The sequence below is a fragment of the Plasmodium relictum genome, assembly GCF_900005765.1.
Source record: "Plasmodium relictum strain SGS1 genome assembly, chromosome: 6".
In the NCBI taxonomy this organism is placed as follows: domain Eukaryota; phylum Apicomplexa; class Aconoidasida; order Haemosporida; family Plasmodiidae; genus Plasmodium; species Plasmodium relictum.
The window spans coordinates 595,195-618,345 of NC_041684.1; the positions used below are offsets into that span (position 1 = coordinate 595,195).

The window sequence follows — 23,151 nt, forward strand, 5'->3', positions numbered from 1 at the left end:
TTTTTTTTTTTTTTTTACATCAAATTTTTAAAATAAAAAGCGTTAAAAAATTAGACTATTTTAGTAGGTAAAAATGAGAATAATGATACATATTCTATTTTTTTTATCCCTTTTTTTTTTTTTTTATTAACTATTTAAACATGAAGAAAAAATAACTAATTTAAAAAAAATAATAAATTTAATTCATTGATTAAAAACTTTAATAGATATATCTTTATAATTTTTTCTTTTTTTCATATTTGAAATAATAATATAAAATATTATTATTTTTTATATTTTCTTCTTTTAACTTATTAATTCTGATTACATATATTTTTTTTATTTCTTTATTTTACTTTTTCTTCAATTTTTATAAGAAAATGCTGAATGAAGAAACTATTGGGGTTGATATGGATAAAATAGAAGATGATATAACAAAAAATAAAGATGGAATAGAAAAAAAAAAAAAGAAAAAAGTTCAATTTTCTGATAAAAATGAAACAATATATTATGAAAAAGATGAAAGTGAAAATAATTATTTTAATCTTTCTTTAAACAACTTTAATTATTTTGAATGTTTTTATAATGAAATGTATGATTGTGATTTTGACGAAAAAGGTTTTAAGACTGAAGATATATATATAAATGGAGAAAAAGGAAATAAATATAATAAATTTTATGAAAAAGATATATCAGATAAGGAAAGATATACACAGACAAAAAAAAACACCTTTGAAAATGGATTAAATATAAACGAAAATATGAAAACAGATAACTTAAAAATTTTTAATTTAAAAAGGGAAAAATTTAGTCAATCTTTTAATGAAGATTGCTCCTTTGAAGTAAATGATATACATACAGCTATTATCAATGCAGAAGAAAAAACATCTAATTATAGCAAATATTATTTTGGATATGATATTGAACCATTTAATATGAAAAATGAATTAAAAGAAGGATATATTGATAAATATGGGAATTATATTTATAATGAATCCGACAATGATGATATTGAAGAAGCTTGGTTAAAATCAGTTGATGAAAAAGATCCATTTTCTACATTTTCTGATCAGAAATTAAAAACAAAAATACATAATGAAATAAATTCAAAATATGATGAAGCAAATAATTTAAATAATGACTTACTTACAGTTAATATTTATGATGCTCTTTATTCTCTATGCTGTTTATTAATAGATAAAGAAACACCAATTAAAGCAATGATTAGATATAAAAATGATTTGAAGTTATGTAAAAATTACCTAAATGAATGTAAACTTAAAATAGAAAAATTAAATTCTCTCTCCAATTTTCATGAGAATAAAAATTCTTTATTTAATATAAATTTAAACAATGAAGAGAATAACTTAGATAATTCTTATTTCAATTATAAAGATCAAAATAAAAAAAAATTATTGCAGATAAATATTAAAAAAAAAGATATTAGTGTAAACACTAAAACAAGAAATGAAAATTTTATATTGAGCAATGAAGAAAATGCAAATATGAAAAACAAAGATGAAATAGAAAATGAGAATGAAATAAAAAAAGATATAAAAAATGAAAAAGAAATAGAACATATAAAAAATGAAAATGAAATAAAAGATAATAAAAAAAATGAAAATGAAGTAAATGAAGATATAAAAAATAAAGAAGAAACAAAAGAAGATATGAAAAATGACAATGAAATAAAAAATAAAGAAGAAACAAAAGAAGATATGAAAAATGACAATGAAATAAAAAATAAAGAAGAAACAAAAGAAGATATGAAAAATGACAATGAAATAAAAAATAAAGAAGAAGCAAAAGAAGATATGGAAAATGACAATGAAATAAAAAATAAAGAAAAAACAAAAGAAGATATGGAAAATGACAATGAAATAAAAAATAAAGAAAAAACAAAAGAAGATATAAAAAATGACAATGAAATAAAAAATAAAGAAGTAAAAGAAGATATGGAAAATGACAATGAAATAAAAAATAAAGAAGAAATAAAAGAAGATATGAAGAGTGAAGGGCAAATAAAAAGCAAAGAAGTAAAAAAAGAATTAAAAAATGAAGAAATAAAAATAGAAGAAGTAAAAATTAATACAGCTATAGATATATCACATGAAAAAATAGATGGATTACAAGTGAATATATGTAAAGGAGATATTTACGAAAATAGTAAACATAATATAAATGAAGAAAAAATTGATAAAAATTTAATAAATAATAAAAAAGAAAATAATAATGATTTGGTTAACGATGAAAAATTAAAAGAATTACATAAATTAGAAGAAACATATCTAAAAATAGCACTGGATTATAAAACAATAGAAAGACGATTTAACAATTTAATTGACTTAACACAAAAATTAACTAATGAATATAAGAATGTTTATTTTTTAACAAAAAATGAATTTGAAAATTTATGTAAAAAATTAGAAGAATACAAAGAAAATGTAGATATACAATGGCAATTCAAATGGAATAATGATCTTGATAATAATATATATGGCCCTTTTAATTATTACGATATATATAATTTAATATCAGTAGGAATAGTATCAGCAGCAAATCCTATACAACTAAGAAGGATAAATAATGAAAATCAAGTTTTAGAAAATATATGGCAAATGTATGACGCAGTTAATTACTTAACATTTGTTAGTAATGATAATATTAAGAAAAAAAGAAAATTAAATGAAACCGATATAAAAGAGGAACATGATGTAGAACATGATAATGAAGAATCAACAAATTCTTTAGATGAAGAATATGATATAAAAAAAAAAAGGAAAAAAAAAAAGGGTTTAATTCAAATTTCTAAGAAGAATAAAAAATCAAATGAACAAGAAGATAGTGATAATGATGATGATTTTGAAAGTTGCTACGAATTTTGAGTTTATATTTTAATAATAATATTATTTGGTGTATTCTCATTTAGCCTTTATCTTATTTATTGTAAAATTTCCGTTTTACTACTTAAGTAAAAAAAATAAATAAATAAATAAATAAGTAAAATAAAATAAACCAAAATCATATTAGAAGACTTCATAAAATGCACATGAAGTTTATGCTAAAAATGCATAGAATCATATTATTTATTTATTTTTTTTTTTAAAATATAACTGAAGTTTTATTTTTTTAAAAGTAGTTTTAATTTACATATCATTTATTATAGGCTTATATTTATTTTTAATGTTTAAATAAATGACTATATATGTTCATAAAGTTATTATTTTTAGATAAAAAAATATAAGTTTTAATGAATATTTATAAAATTTAAGTCGAAGATAAGTGAAATGTGGATATTATTATGAATAAAATTTTACCCTTAAATAAATATGCGTACATATGGATGTAATGGAGAAAAATAAAAAAAAATAAATAATAATGTATGAGAACAATATATTTTTATGTGTGTAAGATACATAAATGTTAGAAAATGAATAAATTCACGAAGAAAATAATTCATTATATGTTTATGAATAGATCAAGGAAAATATATTATTAAACCTTCTTCTAATTTAAAAAAACATTCTTTATTTTTTTATCGTAATGCATTTATTTTAATATTTACAATTAAAATAATACATCAAAATTTATACATAAATTTTTTGGAAACTTTTTCAATTTTGTATTTTTGTTTTAATTTTTTTTTATTTATTTTATTTTTTTTTTTGTTATTTATTGTATTAAAAAAAAAAAGTAAAAATAAAATAAAAAGTAAAAAACATAAATACATAAATAAAAATTTATTAAAAGTAAAAAAATATATATATATATGAATGCTTATTTATTATTAATTATTATTTAGCCTAATGAAATGTTTTATTAAATTAAAAATTAACAAAAATGCGTAATGCTAGGAATTGTACAAAATAATTTTTTTATATAGATATTTTAAAAGTGTACTTTTATATATATACATATATAAAGTTATTAAAAAAGCATAAAAAATTAATTTTTCAATTTATTATTTTTTCAAAATTTTTTTTTTTTGTGAAAATAAAAAAAAAAAAAATAGCTGATTCATAGTTTTGTCGAAAACAAGTAAATTATTAGTTTAACGTTTGAGCGAATTGTGAAGGATTTATAAAATTATTTTTTTTTAATTTTAATTTATTTTGAAATCAAATGCTTATGTATTTTTTTTTTTATTAGAAGCTAAAAATAAATAAGATCAAATATGAAGTTTTTTTCAAAAAGATGATTTAACAAACGAGGAAATATTTATTTTTATGTTTTTAGCTTTTTAAAATTGTTTTAAGGGTATTTCTTTTTTTTTTTTTATTTTAAATAAAATAAAAAAATAAAAAGAATGAATATAAACACTAAATTCTTTAATTTAAAAAAAAAACAAAAAAATAGATATATTTTTTTTTTACGTATAATTATACATAGCTATTACAACCTTGCGCATTTTCTCTTCTTTTTAAAGTATCACTCAGCAATTCAAGTTTTTGATAAGAGCATTGTTTCTACCTCTTAATTTGTTTTGAGATACTATTTTAACTCTTTTATTATTATTTTATTATTTTTTTTTTTTAAATTTTTTTTTTATAATGTCTCATATGCATTCTTCAACAACGACTACTTATCTTCAAGAGCCCAGTACAAAGAACGATCAAAATGGAAACGCGAGTACAATTGTAAGAATTTTGAAATTATCTCCTCAAAAGATGGTTCGATGGGATGAAAATACGATTGATAACGAAAACGCAAAAAAGAAATCATCAAAAAGTAATAGGAAATGAAAAAAAAAATTACACAAACTATTTTTAATTGTATTTTCTTTTAAATATGAGCGCATATATATATCACTGTAAAAGTATTATTATATTTTTTATTCACACAATATTATATATTAATTTTATTTTTTTTTCTACAATACTATTAAAGTTTGTTGCATATATCATAAACCAAGAGAATTCGGCGAAAGTTCAGATTCAAATTCAGACTCAGATTCATCTGACAGTGAACGTAATAAAGAAAAAAAAAAATTTAACTAAATTAATCAAACGATTTATTAGTTAAATCCATAATAATTAAAAATTTCTTTTCATTTATCAACAGATAATTGTGATTCTTGTTCAAAAAAAGATAACCAGAAGAATGAAGCGTAATATATTTACTCTATATTTATAAATTTCAACCTAATTTTTGTATTTACATATATATATGTATTTGTTAGACTGATTTTATATATATTTTTTAAGGAATTAATCTATTTATTAGATATACTTTTTTTTTTTTTTTATATATGTTTATTTGTATTATAGTGATATTTTATTGCTATAGAAATGATAGTAATAATTTTTCTTATATAATCTGTATATATTATTTTTTAATAGGAAAGATGAAAAAGAATTAAAAAACTAATCTTATTGATTATTCTATAATTCCTAAATTTGTTATAAGTCTTTTTTTTTTCTTTTTTTTTTTTTTTTGTTTATAACCAATATTATGTAAAAATGAAATTTTTATTTGTAATAATAATTTTTTTTTTTATATATGTACAATTTTTATTTTTTGTATAATTTTTTTTTATATATTAAAAAGAAATTTGGTTTTTATTACTATTTAGTAAACATTAAAATACCATATGTAGTTTTTTTTCATAATTTTTACTTTTTACTTTTTTTTATATTTTTTAACTTATAAATTTGTTTATTGTTTTTTTTTTTTTTTTTAAAGTATATTTTTATTATAAGTAAATTAATACTTTTTCAATTTTTATTATTGACATTTTTTTTTAATTAAATAGATATATATATATATATATTTTTTTATTTTGGATAATAAATATTAATACGTATTCGTATTATTATATACATAAGATTAATATCCCAAGTGTTATTACAAATATATATATTTTTTAATTTTCAGAGAAGAAATTAAATCTTTCTTTTTTTTAATAATATTAAAAAAAAAAAAAGTTAATGGAACTTTTAAAAATGATTAATTTAAAAAATTAAATAAAATTAAAAATAAAAAGACACAAAAAAATAAATTATGCATCCCATTTAAAATGGTCAGCAATGGTCAAATATAGTGTTCTATTTTCACAATCTTCTTCTATGTTGTTTTCATTTTTTTTTTTTTTTTTTATATCAGTAGATTCGTAACCATATTCAAGAAATATTTGAATCCAAATACGATGAGTTATATGATGCCCACAGTTTACAAAATATTCTGTTTTTTTAAAAGTACATTTTCCATTATATTTTTTTACAACAGTTGATAAACATTTTAGATATTCTAGGAAAAGTAAAGTTAAAAATTCAGATGATTTATGAAAATAAAATGAATTCCAAATTAATTCATCATCATTAATTCTTAATCTTTTGTAATATTCTTCAATAAAATCAATCATTGATATTTCTTCTGTTTTTAAGTTTTTTACTCCGCATATTTCATTCTTAGGGTCACATGTGTGAGGTAATGGGTTATTATGATTGCATGAAGATATTAATTTTTCATTTAAATAATCCAGGCTAATGAAAATATTAGAATTCATTGAATCTTTTGTAATTACACAAAAACTTTTATTTTGTTCTAATGCTTTTAAGATCGTAGGATAATTTGATCTGTCAATTGGTATTAGTGTTCCACAAGTGTAAAAAAAATAATTTACCACATTTTTCCAATATTGTATATTGGTTATTATATCCTCATCTCTAAAGGGCAAAGTATACAATATTTTTCTAAGATATAAACTAACTATTTCATTATCTATCTTTGAACATTCTTTAAATTTCATTAAAGTTTTACAATCAATAAAATTAAATATATAACTTATTAAATTGTGCTTTATATATATCCTCTTTTCATCTTTTTCAAATAATTTTTTATGAAGAGAACAATTTTCTTTAGGTGGATCATCTGATAATAATAGAAAAAATATTTTTATAAATACATATATATATATTTATATACATTTTTTATATTACTTATAATTTCCTTTAGGTATATGTCTATTTTTTCATCAGAATAATTAGAAAATTTATTTTTAACAATTTCTTTTAGAATATTTAAAGAATTTTCTTCTTTTTTTTCTTGAGAAGCCTTATTTTGAGCTCTCATATATTTTTTTTTATAAACAATTTTAGTCCCCTTTTCATTCTTACATCTTAATATTAAATTAATATATGTGGACTTAGTTTCTATAAAAGAATACAGCTTCTTATAAAACTTGCTGTTTTCTACAAATACATATTAAAAAAAAAATGAAAAATGAAATAAAATAAAAGAATTTATAATACTATAGAATAAATAAATTTATAATACAAAAAAATAAACAAATAAAATAATAGTAACGATGCATATAAAAACAGAAATGATCTATAAAAATAACCATAAAGTTTCAATTTTTTTTCTCATATATATATTATTGTACATTTTTTTAAATATATCAATATATATCAGTTATATTATTTTTATTTTAGTTTATAATTTTATTTTGACATATATACTATTTACAGTAATATTATCATTTTCTTTCTTTTCATCTTCCTCATTTTCATCGCTTTCGTTCTCTTTTATGTTTGCCTCATTTTTTTCTTCAAATTGTTTATATATATTTGGTATTAATTCTAAATCATTATCACTCATTATTCTTTTAGAAAAAAAAAATAATCTTTGGTTAGATTCAAGTAATTTTGTATTAAAATTTTTTTTATTATATATTTAAAATTTTTTAAAGTTAAATTTAATAGTAAAATTTTTATTATTACACATTTCCAAAAATTGGAAAAAATTCCAAAAAGAAAAAAAAGAAAAATATTTTTTTAAAATTTATGTTGCAATATAAACTGAATATATATAAAAAAAAAAAAATTTCAATTTAAAAAATTAAATATATATAAATAAAATGTATGCAATTACGGGGAAATATTTCACACACTTATAAAAATATAAAACAAGGAAAAATATGAAAAAAAAAAAAAAAAATTATTTTTCTCATTTTAGAGAAATAATGTTTGGTTCATTTGATTTTATTTCACTATGTAAACTGTGTATTTTACGATTTACAGTATTCTTTTTTGAGTATTTTTTCTTTTTATATATAAAGTAACATATAAGTAAACTTAATATAATAGGTATGAAGATACATAAGTATAAAGAATAAAGTCCCCCATATCCCACTAAGCACATATCACATTTCTTATTATGTTCAAATTTATTATAATTTATTATTTCCTAAAAAAAAAAAAGTAGAAATAATATATAAAAGTTAATTTAAAAAAAAAAAAAAGAAAATAAAAATAAAAATAAAATATATTTATGAAAAATATTTGGTTAATTTAATAAAAGTAACAAATAAAAAAAATAAAATATGTCAATAAATAAACTATAAAAGTAGAAAACAAAAAACATCTATAAATAATTTTGTCCAAAAATCATTTTTTTTTTTTCTTCTTTTTACTCCTCTTTCAAATAATAAAACAGTTTCAAAATTCTCTTTTGAATTATTCAAAAGTCTTTCAGCAATTCCTTCTGCTTTAATATGATTAGTATCCTCTGCTTTTTCTATGGCTAAATATAATAGTTTTTTATTCGGTTTTAAAAGATCGAGTATTTTAAAAAGAATATATGTACTAAGACCATGTGAAAAAAATCCATTAAAAATTGGAGGTTGTTTCTCTTTGGTAAAAATGCATGATCCTACAATTTTTATTCGATGCTTATTTAATTCTTTGTTAGATAAAAATATATCTCCTGAAAAGACAATATTGTAAAATTTTTCTAATAAATCATCATCTTTTATATTAGAATCAACTAATATAATAAGACTCAATGTTATATCATCATTCGCTAATTTTCTTTTTGTGCTATCTACATTTTGAGAATATAAAAAATCAAATTTTATTTCAGATAAAATTGATGTTGACTTACTGATTTCATGCATGATTATTTTGTATATAATATCTGAATCAAAATAGTAGGTTGTTTTTGTATCGGTATTAATTTTATATTGTTTAAATATTTTTATCAATATTATCCCTTCATTAACTTCTAAATCTTTTTTAAATGTTTCTATTAATGAGTAAAACATATTTTCCATATTATAATTTCTTGATTTAAAAAGTCCATTTTCTGTTTTTATATATATAGGTAATACTTCTATGTAATCATAATAATTTAACTCTTCCTCAACTTCAAAAAAATAAAAATTATCAAAAAATTTAAATAAATCATTTATTAATAATTTACCATATTTATTTTTTAGAATTAGTTCATCATAAAGAGTTAGTCTATTTTCTTCTACTGAAGAGACTAGGCGAAAATTGTCTTTAACTTTTAAAAATACATTTATCTCTTTTTTGTCTATATCTATTATATTTATATTATGCTCATTAATTAATGAAATAAAAAAATTGAAAAAATTTAACGTTTTTTGTAATGCATAACAAAATTCTCTTATATAGCCCTTATGGGATATATCTACTCCAAACAAACAAAAAAAAAAAAAACAATAGTTTAATGTGAAATTTAAGATGAAATTAAAAAGGAAAAAAAATAATTATATATGATAAAAAAAAAAAAATTTCTATTTTAAAAAGTTTAAAAAGTTTAAAAAATAATTTAGTATATTTATATATAATTTTTACTCAAATTTTTTTTTAACCTAATTTTTCCAATAAGTAAGGAACTATAGTCAAAAATAAACTGACAACTTCAACATCAAAAACGTGTTGAGTACATATATTTAACTTATAATCTACAATGTGATTAAATTTAGAATCTGATAATTTTAATTCATTAAAAATATCTGATATTCCTGTTCCGTAATTTCTCATATTTTTTTCTATATCTTCAATCTTATAAAAAAAAAAGGAAATTATCATAAAAACAAATGAAAATTTTCTTTTTTTTTTTTTTTTTTGTAGTTACAGCTGATATCAAAGAATCAAATAGGTTAAACTCAAAAAAAATCCACAAATTTTTATTTTCTGTTTGTTTTTTTAGTTCTAATAAATTTTTTTTTATAATAAATATTTCTTTTTGATATTTTTTATCTACATAGGAATCAAAAACATTTTCTGTTAAAGTACAACTCAAAGCATTATATAAATAAAAAAATGAAAAATTATTAAAATTTTTTGAATCGTTTATCAGATAGGTATTTTTTATCATATTTCTTAGTGTATGAGGAGATAGCAAATCACCTTAGAGAAAAAAAAAGACAACCATATGTTTTTAAAAAATATAATTAAATTTTCATAAATATGTTTTTTATATTTGTAATGACATGTATATATATATATTAATTATATTTTTATAAGATTTTAAAGAATAATAAAAGAAACAAAAATATTTTTTTTTAATACTATTTTACACACTAGTGACAATTTTTTTAAAAAAGAAAATCCATATTAAAACTAAAACATTTATTACATACTTTTCTTTCATATTCTATAATAAAAAAATTTTATTTCAAAATATTACACAAAATATATATCTTAAATTTTTAAAACTTAAAAACATTTTAAATGTAGAACAAATCTATGTAATATCATTTATAAAAAAAAAAACCAAAATATAAAGTGTTGTATCACATTAATAAAAATTTTTTTTTTTTAATTTTACGATAAGAGAAAAAAAAAGGGAAAAAAAAATGTTGCATGTATTTTTATTATGTAAAATAATTCATAAAGAATAAAAAAACTTCATAAAAGCTTCCTCAACATATAATAAAGGAATTTATATTAGTAAAAGAAAAATTATATATATAATATACACATTATATTGATAATTAAATTTTTTTTAATATAATATTAATAAATTTAATTAAAAATAGGAGGCAAACACATCCAGACCTGTTGTTTCTTAAGAGAAAGCAAATATATTGAGGCATTTATTTTTAACTATTTATTATCATCTATTAAAAAGATAGTTGATATATCTAAGTATATTTTTTTATTTTCATAATTTACACATCTTATTGTTTTTTCTTTTACTATAGGAATAAAAAAACTGGAAAAAATGGATATAGAAAAAATCATATGTAAAAATTAAGTACTAATTTAAAATGTGAATCATATACATATATCTATATATATATATAATATATTAATCACATTGACATATAAATGTATTATACAAATTTCATTAAAAAAATATATATAAATTTTAGAAAAAATAAACAAAAATTTATTCTTATTCATTTTTTTTTTTTTCTTACTATTCCACGTTTTTTATTTTTTCTACATCGGTTTGTGTTACTTCATAAATTTTTTCTTTTTGATTATTGATTTCAAATGAATTATCTAATAGCTCTTTATCACTATTAAAATGAGAATTTTCATGTACACTTGCTTCTTTTAAGTTATCAAAAACATAATCACAATAATCACATTTGTATATTTTTTTATAAGAACAGCCTTCTATATTATCTAAAGTATCATAATTATTTTTGCTCCCTTTTTTTAATTTATTTAAATTATTTTCATCATGCTCATAAATATTAAAATTATTTTTATTTATTAATACATTAATAGGCTCCCAGTTTTTTATAGAAGAATTATTTTCAGAATTGGAATCATTATTTGATTTGGCTACATTTATGATGTTAAAAACTTTTTTTAAAGATATATTTTTATTTAATTCTATTTTAATAAGATCATCTGATATTTCCTGTATAGATCTACTATTTATGTAATCATATTTCGATACAAAACTGAAAACTTTCCCTATTGACGTATTAGTAAAATCATTAAAAATATAAATATCAAAATTTAGTAAATCTGTTGATATATACTTATTTTCACCAATTTCAGGAAATGTTCTTTTATCATCACAAATTAAGCAACTTTTCAATTTTAATGCATCAGTTCTAGTATCTATACCTTCAAATTTAATATAAAGAAAATTTATTTTTAATGATTCTTTCACATTTATTATTTTAATTGGTAAAGGACAAGGATAATTATTCATAAAAAGATATCGGTAACAATTATTTTTAAATCTAATATCATTAAACGTAGTAAAACTAATTACTTTAACATAACCTAATAAGCCAAAAACACCAACAATTTCTCCTATAACAGTAAATTCATTCATAAAGGATATTTTATTATTGCTATTATTATTTTTTTTTTCATTCATTGGATTAATTGAATCCGAAATATAATTTATTTTCATATCATTGACATTTATTTTATTCATTAAATCTAAATCATTACTTCTATTATGGTCAGAAAAATAATTTCTTATCAATAGAGTAGACAAACTAATATTTTCATTTTCCATATTTTTTTTTAAGTTATTCTTCAGTAAATCATCCTTTGATTCTGTATACGAGTCATTATATTCATCATTAAAAAAATCATTAGATATAAAATTTTCTTTTTTTTTTGTAAATATATCATTTTTTTTTTCTTTCAAGAATCCAGCCTTAGAATATTTACTTCTTTTATAGTATTTTGTATCCGTTAAAAAAGATCTAGCTAAATTTATTTGTTCTTCATCTTTTTTTATGTCTTTTTTTTCTTTTCCGTTTCCTACATAATTTTCTTTTTTATCTTTATCTTTTTTTAAAATATCTAAATTGTTTTTATTTTCTACACCTTCTAATAGTTTGTTTTTATCGTTATCAAAAGCGAATATTTTGTTTTTTATCGTGGATTTATATAAAGAAAATTTAATTTTTATATTTTTGGCTTTATTTTTATAAAATGGAATTCTGCTTTTTTTTTTTTTGTCATTTATGTAACTTTCAAAATTAAAGAAAAGGATATTTTTTTTTATACATGAGCTTTTAGAGTATTTATTAAAGAATATATATTTTTGTCTAAATAAATTTTTATAGAAAAATATATTTAAATTATTTGTAATATTTCTTTTAATTTTATACGTATTATTTAAAAAAAAAAAACATTTTTTTAAAGATATGTCTTTTTGATCTTTAGACCATTTTAAGCTAAGAATAAAACTTCTAAATAGTGTTGGAAGTATCAAAACCAATAATAGCTTTTTTAATATTACTAAGCATTTTGTCATTTACACAATTTTTTGTAAAAAAAAAAAAAAAAATTCTTATATTTATAACAAGAGGGAAAGAATAAAAATTTTAATTATCTATAATTGAGCATTTCAGAATTTAAAAAAAAAGAAAAAAATTATTAATGTATTTATATAGTTTTAATTTATTTATTGATATTCTACATTATTGCATTTTTTGAAAAAGAGAACATATATATATATATATATATATATATTTTATAATATTTTAATCAGGCTATTTCATATATGCATATAAAAATATATATATTAACAACCTTATGTAATTAACCATTAAAAATATAAATAATAATATTATATATATTTATTTTGTCATATAAGCATAATGGAAACAACAGGACTTTTGTATTATTATTATTATAAATAAAAAAAAAATAAATAAAATAAAAGTTCTATCTTATTTTTCTTTTGTTCTTATAATTTTAAAAAATGAAACATGAAATAAATTACTTCATTATAACTTCATTCTTCTCTCTGCTTTCTTATAATGTATTTCTATTTTAAATACAATATTTTAAACGATAAAAACGTTTATAAAATATTTTTTTTTTTTAAATTGAAAAACTTAAAAAAAAAAAGAAAATGGGAAGGAATTATAATTTAGCAATTAAAAAATATTTGATATAAAAAAAAAAAAAAATTGAGATAAATTATAAAAGATAAAAATGATTGAATCAGTACTGAGTTTTGTAAGGAAATAGAAAAAGAAAAAAATATATATATGTATTAGCCAAATGCTAAAGAATTACAAATTATATTTCAAGTCAATTCATTATATATATGTATCAATAATTTTACTGATTATGAAGAATGCCTTATTACAATTTTAAAAAAAATTATCTTAGTTAATTCATGAAATCATGCACATTCCGTTCTATATCCTTTAAAATAATATAATATTTTTTCAGTTTATTTTTTCTTTTTTTTCTTTAGCACACGAATAGAATATAAGCTTATAAGGAAAAATGTGAAAAAAAAAAAAAATCTATATAGCCCTTATATTTTAACTAAAAATTTTATTTTATATAACAATTTTATTTAACGTATAACTTTTTTTAGTTTTAGGAAATATTTTTAAAATGATATATTTTAAGCAATTGTGCAAAAATTACTTAATTTCTCAGGAATATATAAAAGTTCATATTAAGAAATTTGAGAGATATTTTGGTATTTTTTATATTTTACCATGATGACTTTTATCTTTGTGCATCTGTCTGTGTGTAAAAAAAAAAAAAAAATACAACCTTGCTTAATCGCATAAAAAAAAATTATATCAAAAAAAAAAAAAAAAAAAAAAAATATAGCATATACTGTATATATATATGTGCAAAATTTTATATCTTTCATATATCAAAAATATAATTAAATTTTTTAAAAATATGTATGATTATATTTTTATTTCCATGCAATTTTATATTCGTTTTGAATTTAATGTTTTGTTCTTATGTGAAATATTATAATTATTTTTATGTTTAATAAAATTATTATAAAAAAATAAATGTAGAAAATTCTAAAATATTATAATTTAAAATAATAATAAAAAAAAAGGAATAAAAATTAAATTTATATATCTTATTTTACAGAATTTAATTTTAATTATTATGTATAAACATTAATATTCGAATTCTTTGTTATTGTTTTATTGTAATTGTTATTTCTATTATATTTTTTTTTTTTTTTACGTTCAAGTTTCTTATTTTTTTATTAATCTATTTTAACTTTTTTTCTTTTTTTTTAAATTGTAGCTCAATTGAATTGTGCATACAAAAGCAAAAAAAAAAAAAAAAAATAAAAATATAAAGTAACATCTACGTAAAACATGCTTAAATGCTATTTAACATAAATACATTATATTATTTACTTCTTTCGTTTTTTTTTTTTTTTTATTATCATTTGTTTAATTGTAAAAATTTGATATATTTAATTATATAATTTAAATAGAGAGTGAACAAATTAGTAATTTTTTTTTTTGTCATTTTTTTTTTTTATTAAGGTTAAGATTATTTATTCATTGAAAATTTACTTTAGTTTTTTTACTATTTATAATAACTTTTTTTTTTTTAATTTAATCTTATTTAATTTTAATTTTTATTTTAGCTTTTATTTTTTTTTTTTTTTTCAATTTTTTTAATTTATTTAAATATTTATTATAATTAATATATAATATAGTTTATATGAATCTATATATATATATGTATAATTTTTTTTATTAGAACAATTTAATTTTTCTTTTAATATATACACATACATATTTATATATGTTTTTTTTTTTTTTTTTTGACAAAAAATGAAAAAGAAAAATAATATTTCCACAAATTACGGAAAACTAAAAGGTCGTTTTAATCGTTATGATATGAACGGTTCTTATAATTTTAATGAGAATAAAAAAGGTATAGGAAATAATTTGGTTAATGATTTGAAAAATTATAGAAATGAAGAAAATTATAATCATAATAATAGTATTAATTCTTTAATTGGGCATACTAATGCGAATGTAAATTACAATAATGGAAATAATAATTATTATTCACATAATTATAAATATAATAAGAATTCTTATCCTTATGATTATAATTCATATCATCCAAAGAAAATATATGAATACAAAGAAAAATTCAAAAATTCTAATCATAATAATAATGCATATAACAATAATACTATATTAGAAAATAGAAATAATATGTCTACTTTAAATTCATCAAATATATCGAATAAAATAAATAAAGAAAGCGATGGTAAGAAAAGTGAAGGAGCTAATGATGATTCTGAGGATGAAAATAATAAAAGCAATGATGATGAAAATATAAATGAGGAAGTGAGTTTATTAAGAGAAAAAATATGCTTTAAAATGTTAAAAAGTATTGATATATATATAACTGAAATAATTATGAAATCGTGCTTTGTAACTGTATATAAAATGAAAGAAGATGAATTAAAATGGACGAGAGCAGATATTGAAGGATTTTTATATATTGTAAGAAGATCAGTTACTCCTTTTTATAGATTAATAATTACAAATAAAAAAAATGAAAAACATTTGTTACAAGATATAAATGCAAATATTAATTTATCAACAGATCAAAATTATATTTTTTATAGAATTTTCAATGAAGAAAATAATACCAAAAGCATTTATAGTCTTTGGTTCTACAGTACTGAAGAAAAAGAAAAAATTTACAAAATGTTAGAAGAATTAGTTGAAAAAGCTTGTCAAGAAAAAAATTATTTAGATAACAATAGCAAAAGTAGCAGTAGTAATTATAATAAAAATGTAAATTTTATATTTACTAAAAATAACAATATGAATGATAACATGACTGTGGTAACAAAAACAGAAGAAAATTTAAAAAACCTAAATAATTTTTATAGTAAAAAGGAGGATAATAAAATAAATAAATCTAAGGATATAGAAAATAATATCAATAATAATGTTAATAATTCTTTAATTTTAAAAAATACACAGAGTGAAGAAAATTCTGATAATGTTTTAAAAAAGAGTAAGTCAAATAATAATTATGCTTCTATTAAATCAAACAGTACCAGTGATAATAAAAATGAAAACAATTTCGATTTAGCTCATATTGTGAATGATATAGATTATATGAGAACAAATAAAAACAATGATAATATTATATATGATAATTATACGAAATGTTATTACAACAAAAACAATAGTATTAATGGTAATGTTACAACTAATAAAAATATAAATGGTGACATAGGTGATTTAAATAGTCATAATATATCTAATAAAAAAACAACATATTGTAATAAGAATACAGTCGATTACAGCGATAAAGCTGGAAGAAAACTTCTTTATTTGATTAAAGGTTTATCAACAGAATATGAAAAAGAAAATGAAAATAAGAAATTACCGTGTGATGAATATGTTGATAATGAAAATAGTGATACACTGAATATTAATAAAAATAAAATTGAAGAAAGAGGCTTACATCTTCAGAATGAAATAAATGCAAAAAAAGGAGGCGAAGCTATTATGAGCTTATTAGGTTTAAATAAGAATAATGAATTGAAGGACGATGAAAAAAAAAAAAAAAAAAAAGGGAAAAATGCGAATGGTAGTATTAATAATAATAACAATATTATAATAAATTCTAATTTAAAAAAAAATGAAAGACAAATTTTATTAAATAATAAGGACAATTCAAATAGTAAATTATATAAATATTATAAAAATAATTATGATAGCAGTGAAGAGATGTCAGTGAGTAATAAAGAGGACACAAAAAGTAAGGAATTATTAAATAAAAACTCATTTGAAAATTATAAAGACAAAGACAAAGAAAAATTAAATAATTGTGAAGATGAACAAATAACTTCCTTATTAGATATCATTAAATTAAAATCAGATAAAATAAGTATGAATAACAATAATAATAATAATAATAATTCAGAAAATGATATATTAAATTCATATAATACCGATTCGTATAATGTTTTGTTAAAGATGCAGAATAAAATAGAAAGTGATGATAAAAAAATAATTAACATATTAGATAGTAAAAAAAATATTAAAAAAGATAATTATACAAATTCTTTGGATAATAAAGATCAAATGAAATATAATAATAATACTTATGATGGTCATAATAACAATAAGTTTAACGATGTAGATTATAAAAATAAAAGTATAACATTAAATCGGAATGTCATACGTAATATAATTAAAGAAACATTACAATCAGATGAATTTGTTGATTTATTGTGGAAAAAATTAACAATGAACACAAATTTTATATAATTTTTTTTTTTTTTTAAATTATCAATTTATAAAAGATAATTTTATTCTATTTTTATAATTGTATATATAAATTAATTATTTATTTTCTTATTTTATTTTTTTTTTAATTTTTACTATGTGTAAATTTATACTTATTATATCTTTATTTCTATATATATTACAGAAATATATATATATATATATACTCACTTTTTAAGTTAATACAAGCACATAAATTATTTTTATTTTATTTTTATTTTTTATTATTATTATTTTCTTCTTATATATATATGTATTCTTAAATTTTTCGTTAAAATGTTTTATTATATATATAATTGTATATCAAAAATGGTTTAAGTAAAGCATTATAAAAATAAAAAATAAAATAATATTTTACATATTCATATTTTTTTTTTTTTTTTATGATTTTTGAAAATATATTTATGTTTATATATATTTATATTTTTATGTTTTTGTTAAGAATATTTTAATTTTTATGTCTAACCGAATATACTCAAAAGGTGATTTATTCCCCATTATGTTTTTTTTTTTTTATTTATTCATACTTTTTTTCTTTATTATACTATAATAAATTAAATAAGAAAGAAGAAAAGTAATTTATGATAAAAATAATGAAAAAAAAAAAAATCAGTAAAAATTTTATCATTTCATTTATTAACAAGCTTTTTTATTAAAACTTTTTTTTTTTTTAAATTTGTTTTTTTTTTTTTTAAGTTATTGAGTATTTTTGAATAATTTTAAGTTATATATATATATTCATATATATATCTTTTTTTATTATTAAATTCCATGAAATGTAATATTATTGTTTTACATAATTTTATACTAATAAAGGAAATTAACTATTGTAATTATTATTTTATTAATCTTTTATATTTTATTTTATATGATAGAAGTGATACTCTTAATTTAACTATGTTTTAAAAATAAATATGAAAATAAATATATAATTATGAATATTCATTAACAAAACAGGCCATATATTAATAAAAAAATTTTATATCTATAAATAATAATAATAAATCTCATAAAGATAAGAATGAACTGTTTAATAATTTCGTAATTAGAAATTTTTTTTTTTTTTAATTTAAAAGCAATGCTTTAAATCTAAATATATTTTTACCATTTGATGAAATACTATAAAAGTTATATTGTATCAAATTTTTTAAGTATTTTAAATATAGTTTGGATATTTATAAGTATTTTAATTTTATTCTTGTAAAAATAAAATAGTGGGAATGAAATATTTTTTTTTTTTTTCATTAAAATATATTATGCCTCACATAGTTTTTATTTTCAGGTAATTTTATTATAATTAAATATTTAAGAAATATGTAAGAGGTTTATTTTTAATTTAAAAGTGAATTTTTTAAATTAATAAATTATAAAATAACTACAAGTCTAAAAAAATAAAAAAATTATTAAAATCTAAAAAAGAATTAAAAAAAAAATGATTACAAATACATTCAAAGTTTATATAAGTCTATTCTAGATATTTTTATCATTTTCAATTTCTTCAGATGATCTAAAATAATATAAAAAATATATATATATTTTTCTATTATTTTTTACATTTTTTTTAATACTATTTTTTTTTTTTTATTTTTACAAATCACTGGGAGGATCAACGTAGCTTATTTTTACGGTATTTTCTTTCAGAATATTTTGTAAATTTAATCTACAACTTTTTCTCTTTTCATTGTTTATACTAAGTACATTTCCGTCTATTTTTCTAAGTTGTCATTATATTTATGGGTTATTTTTGTAAAAGAAATAAAAAAATTATATATTTTTTTATTTTTACAAGAATGTATATATGCTTAGATATATATTCATGAACTTTTTATTTTCTTAAAAAAGTTGTTTATTTAAAATTTTTAAATATAATTTAAGTAATTTATTTTTATATGAATAAATATATATAAATATAAAAAATATTTACTTTTTTGCTTCTTCTTTTTCTCTTTCCTCTTCTGAATTATAATTCTAAAAAAGAAAGAAAAGGAAAAAAAAAAAAAAAGATTGATAAAAAGTTTTCTTTTTTATGATAATTATTTATCTTTATATATAATTTAAAAACAAAAACCTCATTTAATGTTTTTATTTGGAGCCATCTTTCAAATAAATTTTCGTTGTCCTTTTGCTAAGAAATAATAAAAGATATTAATGTAATAAAAAAAGATAAATAATTATTAACTATCATTACACACTTTTATCCACTTCACAATGTATTTTTTATTTTTTATTTTTGAATATTTAAATTTATTATTTCTTCTTTTATCTTTGAAGTGAAGATCCCAAGCTTTATGCTTTATAGCTAAATCCTCATTTATATAATCATCCATTTCTTCTTCTTATTATTATTATATAAAAATTATTTTCTATAAAAGCTATTTTTTTTCATTGAATTAAAATGCACTTAATTCAATAATTATGCAATGTCATAAAAAAGAAATAATATAATTCTTTGTCTTTTTTTTATAAAATTCCTAATATTTATGTTAGCGTATTTATTAAAATGATTTTCTTTTATATAAATAGAATAAAATATACAATAAAAAAATAATATATTTATACAAAATATTTCTTTTATAAAATTTTGTCATTTTTAAGCACTTTTTTTTTTTTTTTTTCTTCCAATAGTACTTGATCTAATTTATATAAATGAGAATACAAAAAAAAAAAAAAAAAGAAAACAGTTCTATTTTAAAACATAAAGGGTTATTATTTTTTTTAAAGAAAAAAATGAATTATTATTAAAAAGTACACTTATTTTAAGTAGTATTTTAATAACGACTAATTCTACTCTAAAAAATGCGACAATTTTTTTTGAAAAAATTATATATTTTTAATAAGGAAAAAAAAACACAAAAATTGTAAATTTTTTTATAAAATTTTAAAAATTAATATGTAAAAAAATTTATAATAAATCTATTTGTCTTTTATTTTTTTTTTATTTTTAATGAATGTATTTTTTGTTTTAAAAATACCTTTTTTTCTATATGAAAGGTTTTTTAATTATTATTTTTTTTACTATAAACTTAAAAATTATATAGTTATTTTTTTTTTTTTCTAGTATTTAATAAAAAAAAAATTAATTTTTTATTTAATTTTTCCTTTTTGTTTTAAAGAAAATTAATAAGGATTCTAAGGAAGTAGTTAAAATTAATTTTATTTATAATAAAAAAAAAATAATAAAATGATTTTAAAAAATGTAGAATCATTAAGGAAAAATAATTTCATGTTAAATCATAAGTATTTTGAAAAATTTAAATTTAGTACTAAAATATTAGAAAATAATATAAGAAAGAATAAAAGTTTTGAAGAAAAGTGGAAATATATTATAAGAAATGATTATATCAATAAAATAACGCATATTTTTGAAAATAATAATAAAAATGATATGACTAAAAAGAATAATTGTTGCCATTTTATAATTGGAGCAGAAGGATTAGGCAAAAAATTTTTCATTGAAAAATCAAGAGAGAATTTTTTGAATAATAAAAATGAAAAAAAAAAAAAATATATATTTTTTGAGTATGATTTTAAATTAATAAATGACATTTCTTTTAATCTTAAATTACATTCACTAGAATCGTCTTTAAGATATAAATTATTAAAAGAAGTAAACAATGATATTGAAAACAAAAAAATACAGTTAAAGGATTTATACCATTATCTAGTGGATAAAGAAGATCACGTTCTTTTATCTAAAATGAATTCATTTTTTAAATATATTATCAATAATCCTCAAATGTTTGACTATTTGAATGATCAAGATAGGGAAAAAATACAAAATTTTTCTATTTTATTAGAAAAAGGTAAATTTTTTTTTGAAGATTGGAATTCTTTTGTAAAAATACTCTTACGAAAATTAAATGTAAAATGTTTTTGCAGTTATTTGAACGAATTCAGTGCTTCCTTATATTTTTTTAAAATGATTGCTGAATATGAAGAACATGATTATTATCTTAATAATTCTAGAAATATTATGACTAACTATTCTAATGGATTATATATTTATAAATATTTTTTATCAATTTTAAAATTTTTGGAAATGAGACATTCTTATAATTTTTATTTTATTTTTATTAATTTTCATTTATCTTTATTATGTAGTCAGCCAGTAAGAAGTTTTAACTTCTTTATCAATTTTTTAAATGAAAATATACAGAAAATGTATAATATACCAGTGATAATTCATTCTATAAAAAATTTAGAAATAATGAAATTTATATTTATTTACAATAGTATAATAATGAATTTATTTCTTGAAAAAAAGGGAAAAATAAATAATAATAATTTTTATTATATGAATAATGACATGAATATAAATGAAAATGAAAGTAGTTCTTTTAGTAAAACAACCAGCAATATTTCACTACATAAAATGGATGATTTTATTAAAAAAAAAATTGAATATACAAGGAAATGTGAACAAAAAATACAAGATAAAAATAAAAATAAAGAAAAAATAAATTATAATTATTATAATTATTTAAATAAAGATGAATTAGAAAACTATGAATTAATAAAAAGTAATTTAGTAGAGATAAACGATTTTTCCTATGATATGATTAAGTGTATAATGGTTCCTAATTTTACAAAAAATGAAGAAATTAGCAAATGTATTTATAATATTATAGGAGGAAATATAAATTTAATTAAAATGATTTGCAAAGGATTATATAAATTGAATGAGGAGTATAATGAATCAAAAATAATTAATGAAATTGAAAATGAAAAAAAAAAAAATATTACTTATGATATTGATGAAGAAGCATTAGATCATAAAAATTCAATAGAAGAAATTGTTCAATATAAAAAATTAGAAAAGGAAAAATTATTTTTAAAAAATATTTCTCAAAATGTTTTACATACTTTCATTTTAGATTTCGAACATAAAATAATAAATTTTTTTAGTTTACCTAATATAGAAGACATGAAATTGGATAATATAAAAGAGAAGAGAAAAGGATTAACTTGTGTAGAATTTTACTTCACTATTTTTGAAGTTATTAGATATTTTTTAAAAAAGCAAAAAGTGTTTTGTAAGAATATTATAAACTTGAATAATCCTATACTTTTAGGTTTAATAGATGTCAATATAATACATTATAATTATGAGAATAAATATTTAGAATTAACCAACAAATTCTATGAAGTACTATTATTAAACTATATTGATTTAAAGTATAAACAATTCCCAATGAAATTTAAAGCAAAATATAATATTAATTATGTTTTAAATTATAAAGTTATTGAACAAGAATATAAATTATTAGAATCACAAGCATAATTCTTTATTATAAAATGGAAGCAAAATACTAATTAAGCATTTTTATTTTATTATTTTATATTACTTTATTTTATTTAATTTTTTTTTTTTAAATATACAT

The 23,151-nt window shown here is 17.2% G+C and overlaps 8 protein-coding genes across 8 annotated transcripts; 4 read left to right on the forward strand and 4 right to left on the reverse strand.

The window, feature by feature from the left end:
- Positions 1 to 359: 359 nt before the first annotated feature.
- Positions 360 to 2,864, forward strand: GEXP15 (conserved Plasmodium protein, unknown function; the record flags this gene model as incomplete). Its single annotated transcript, XM_028675615.1, has 1 exon — positions 360 to 2,864. One exon carries the CDS (start codon positions 360 to 362, stop codon positions 2,862 to 2,864), a length of 2,505 nt encoding a protein of 834 aa, XP_028532186.1.
- Positions 2,865 to 4,538: 1,674 nt separating this feature from the next.
- I3 (protein phosphatase inhibitor 3, putative) lies at positions 4,539 to 5,346 on the forward strand (the record flags this gene model as incomplete). Its single annotated transcript, XM_028675616.1, has 4 exons — positions 4,539 to 4,707; positions 4,867 to 4,947; positions 5,041 to 5,086; positions 5,319 to 5,346. 4 exons carry the CDS (start codon positions 4,539 to 4,541, stop codon positions 5,344 to 5,346), a joined length of 324 nt encoding a protein of 107 aa, XP_028532187.1.
- A 631-nt stretch (positions 5,347 to 5,977) lies between these two features.
- On the reverse strand, positions 5,978 to 7,578 carry PRELSG_0615500 (conserved Plasmodium protein, unknown function; the record flags this gene model as incomplete). The annotated part of the gene is made up of 3 exons (XM_028675617.1): positions 5,978 to 6,849; positions 6,918 to 7,169; positions 7,440 to 7,578. The coding sequence occupies 3 exons, from the start codon at positions 7,576 to 7,578 to the stop codon at positions 5,978 to 5,980; spliced, it is 1,263 nt and encodes a 420-aa protein (XP_028532188.1).
- Positions 7,579 to 7,926: 348 nt separating this feature from the next.
- On the reverse strand, positions 7,927 to 10,380 carry PRELSG_0615600 (conserved Plasmodium protein, unknown function; the record flags this gene model as incomplete). The annotated part of the gene is made up of 5 exons (XM_028675618.1): positions 7,927 to 8,166; positions 8,393 to 9,411; positions 9,596 to 9,788; positions 9,862 to 10,136; positions 10,311 to 10,380. 5 exons carry the CDS (start codon positions 10,378 to 10,380, stop codon positions 7,927 to 7,929), a joined length of 1,797 nt encoding a protein of 598 aa, XP_028532189.1.
- A 455-nt stretch (positions 10,381 to 10,835) lies between these two features.
- PRELSG_0615700 (mitochondrial preribosomal assembly protein rimM precursor, putative) lies at positions 10,836 to 12,969 on the reverse strand (the record flags this gene model as incomplete). The annotated part of the gene is made up of 2 exons (XM_028675619.1): positions 10,836 to 10,944; positions 11,153 to 12,969. The coding sequence occupies 2 exons, from the start codon at positions 12,967 to 12,969 to the stop codon at positions 10,836 to 10,838; spliced, it is 1,926 nt and encodes a 641-aa protein (XP_028532190.1).
- Positions 12,970 to 15,277: 2,308 nt separating this feature from the next.
- DCP1 (mRNA-decapping enzyme subunit 1, putative) lies at positions 15,278 to 17,752 on the forward strand (the record flags this gene model as incomplete). Its single annotated transcript, XM_028675620.1, has 1 exon — positions 15,278 to 17,752. The coding sequence occupies one exon, from the start codon at positions 15,278 to 15,280 to the stop codon at positions 17,750 to 17,752; it is 2,475 nt and encodes an 824-aa protein (XP_028532191.1).
- Positions 17,753 to 19,240: 1,488 nt separating this feature from the next.
- Positions 19,241 to 20,097, reverse strand: PRELSG_0615900 (conserved Plasmodium protein, unknown function; the record flags this gene model as incomplete). The annotated part of the gene is made up of 5 exons (XM_028675621.1): positions 19,241 to 19,277; positions 19,362 to 19,484; positions 19,695 to 19,738; positions 19,839 to 19,895; positions 19,963 to 20,097. 5 exons carry the CDS (start codon positions 20,095 to 20,097, stop codon positions 19,241 to 19,243), a joined length of 396 nt encoding a protein of 131 aa, XP_028532192.1.
- Positions 20,098 to 20,951: 854 nt separating this feature from the next.
- Positions 20,952 to 23,051, forward strand: PRELSG_0616000 (conserved Plasmodium protein, unknown function; the record flags this gene model as incomplete). The annotated part of the gene is made up of 1 exon (XM_028675622.1): positions 20,952 to 23,051. One exon carries the CDS (start codon positions 20,952 to 20,954, stop codon positions 23,049 to 23,051), a length of 2,100 nt encoding a protein of 699 aa, XP_028532193.1.
- Positions 23,052 to 23,151: the final 100 nt, after the last annotated feature.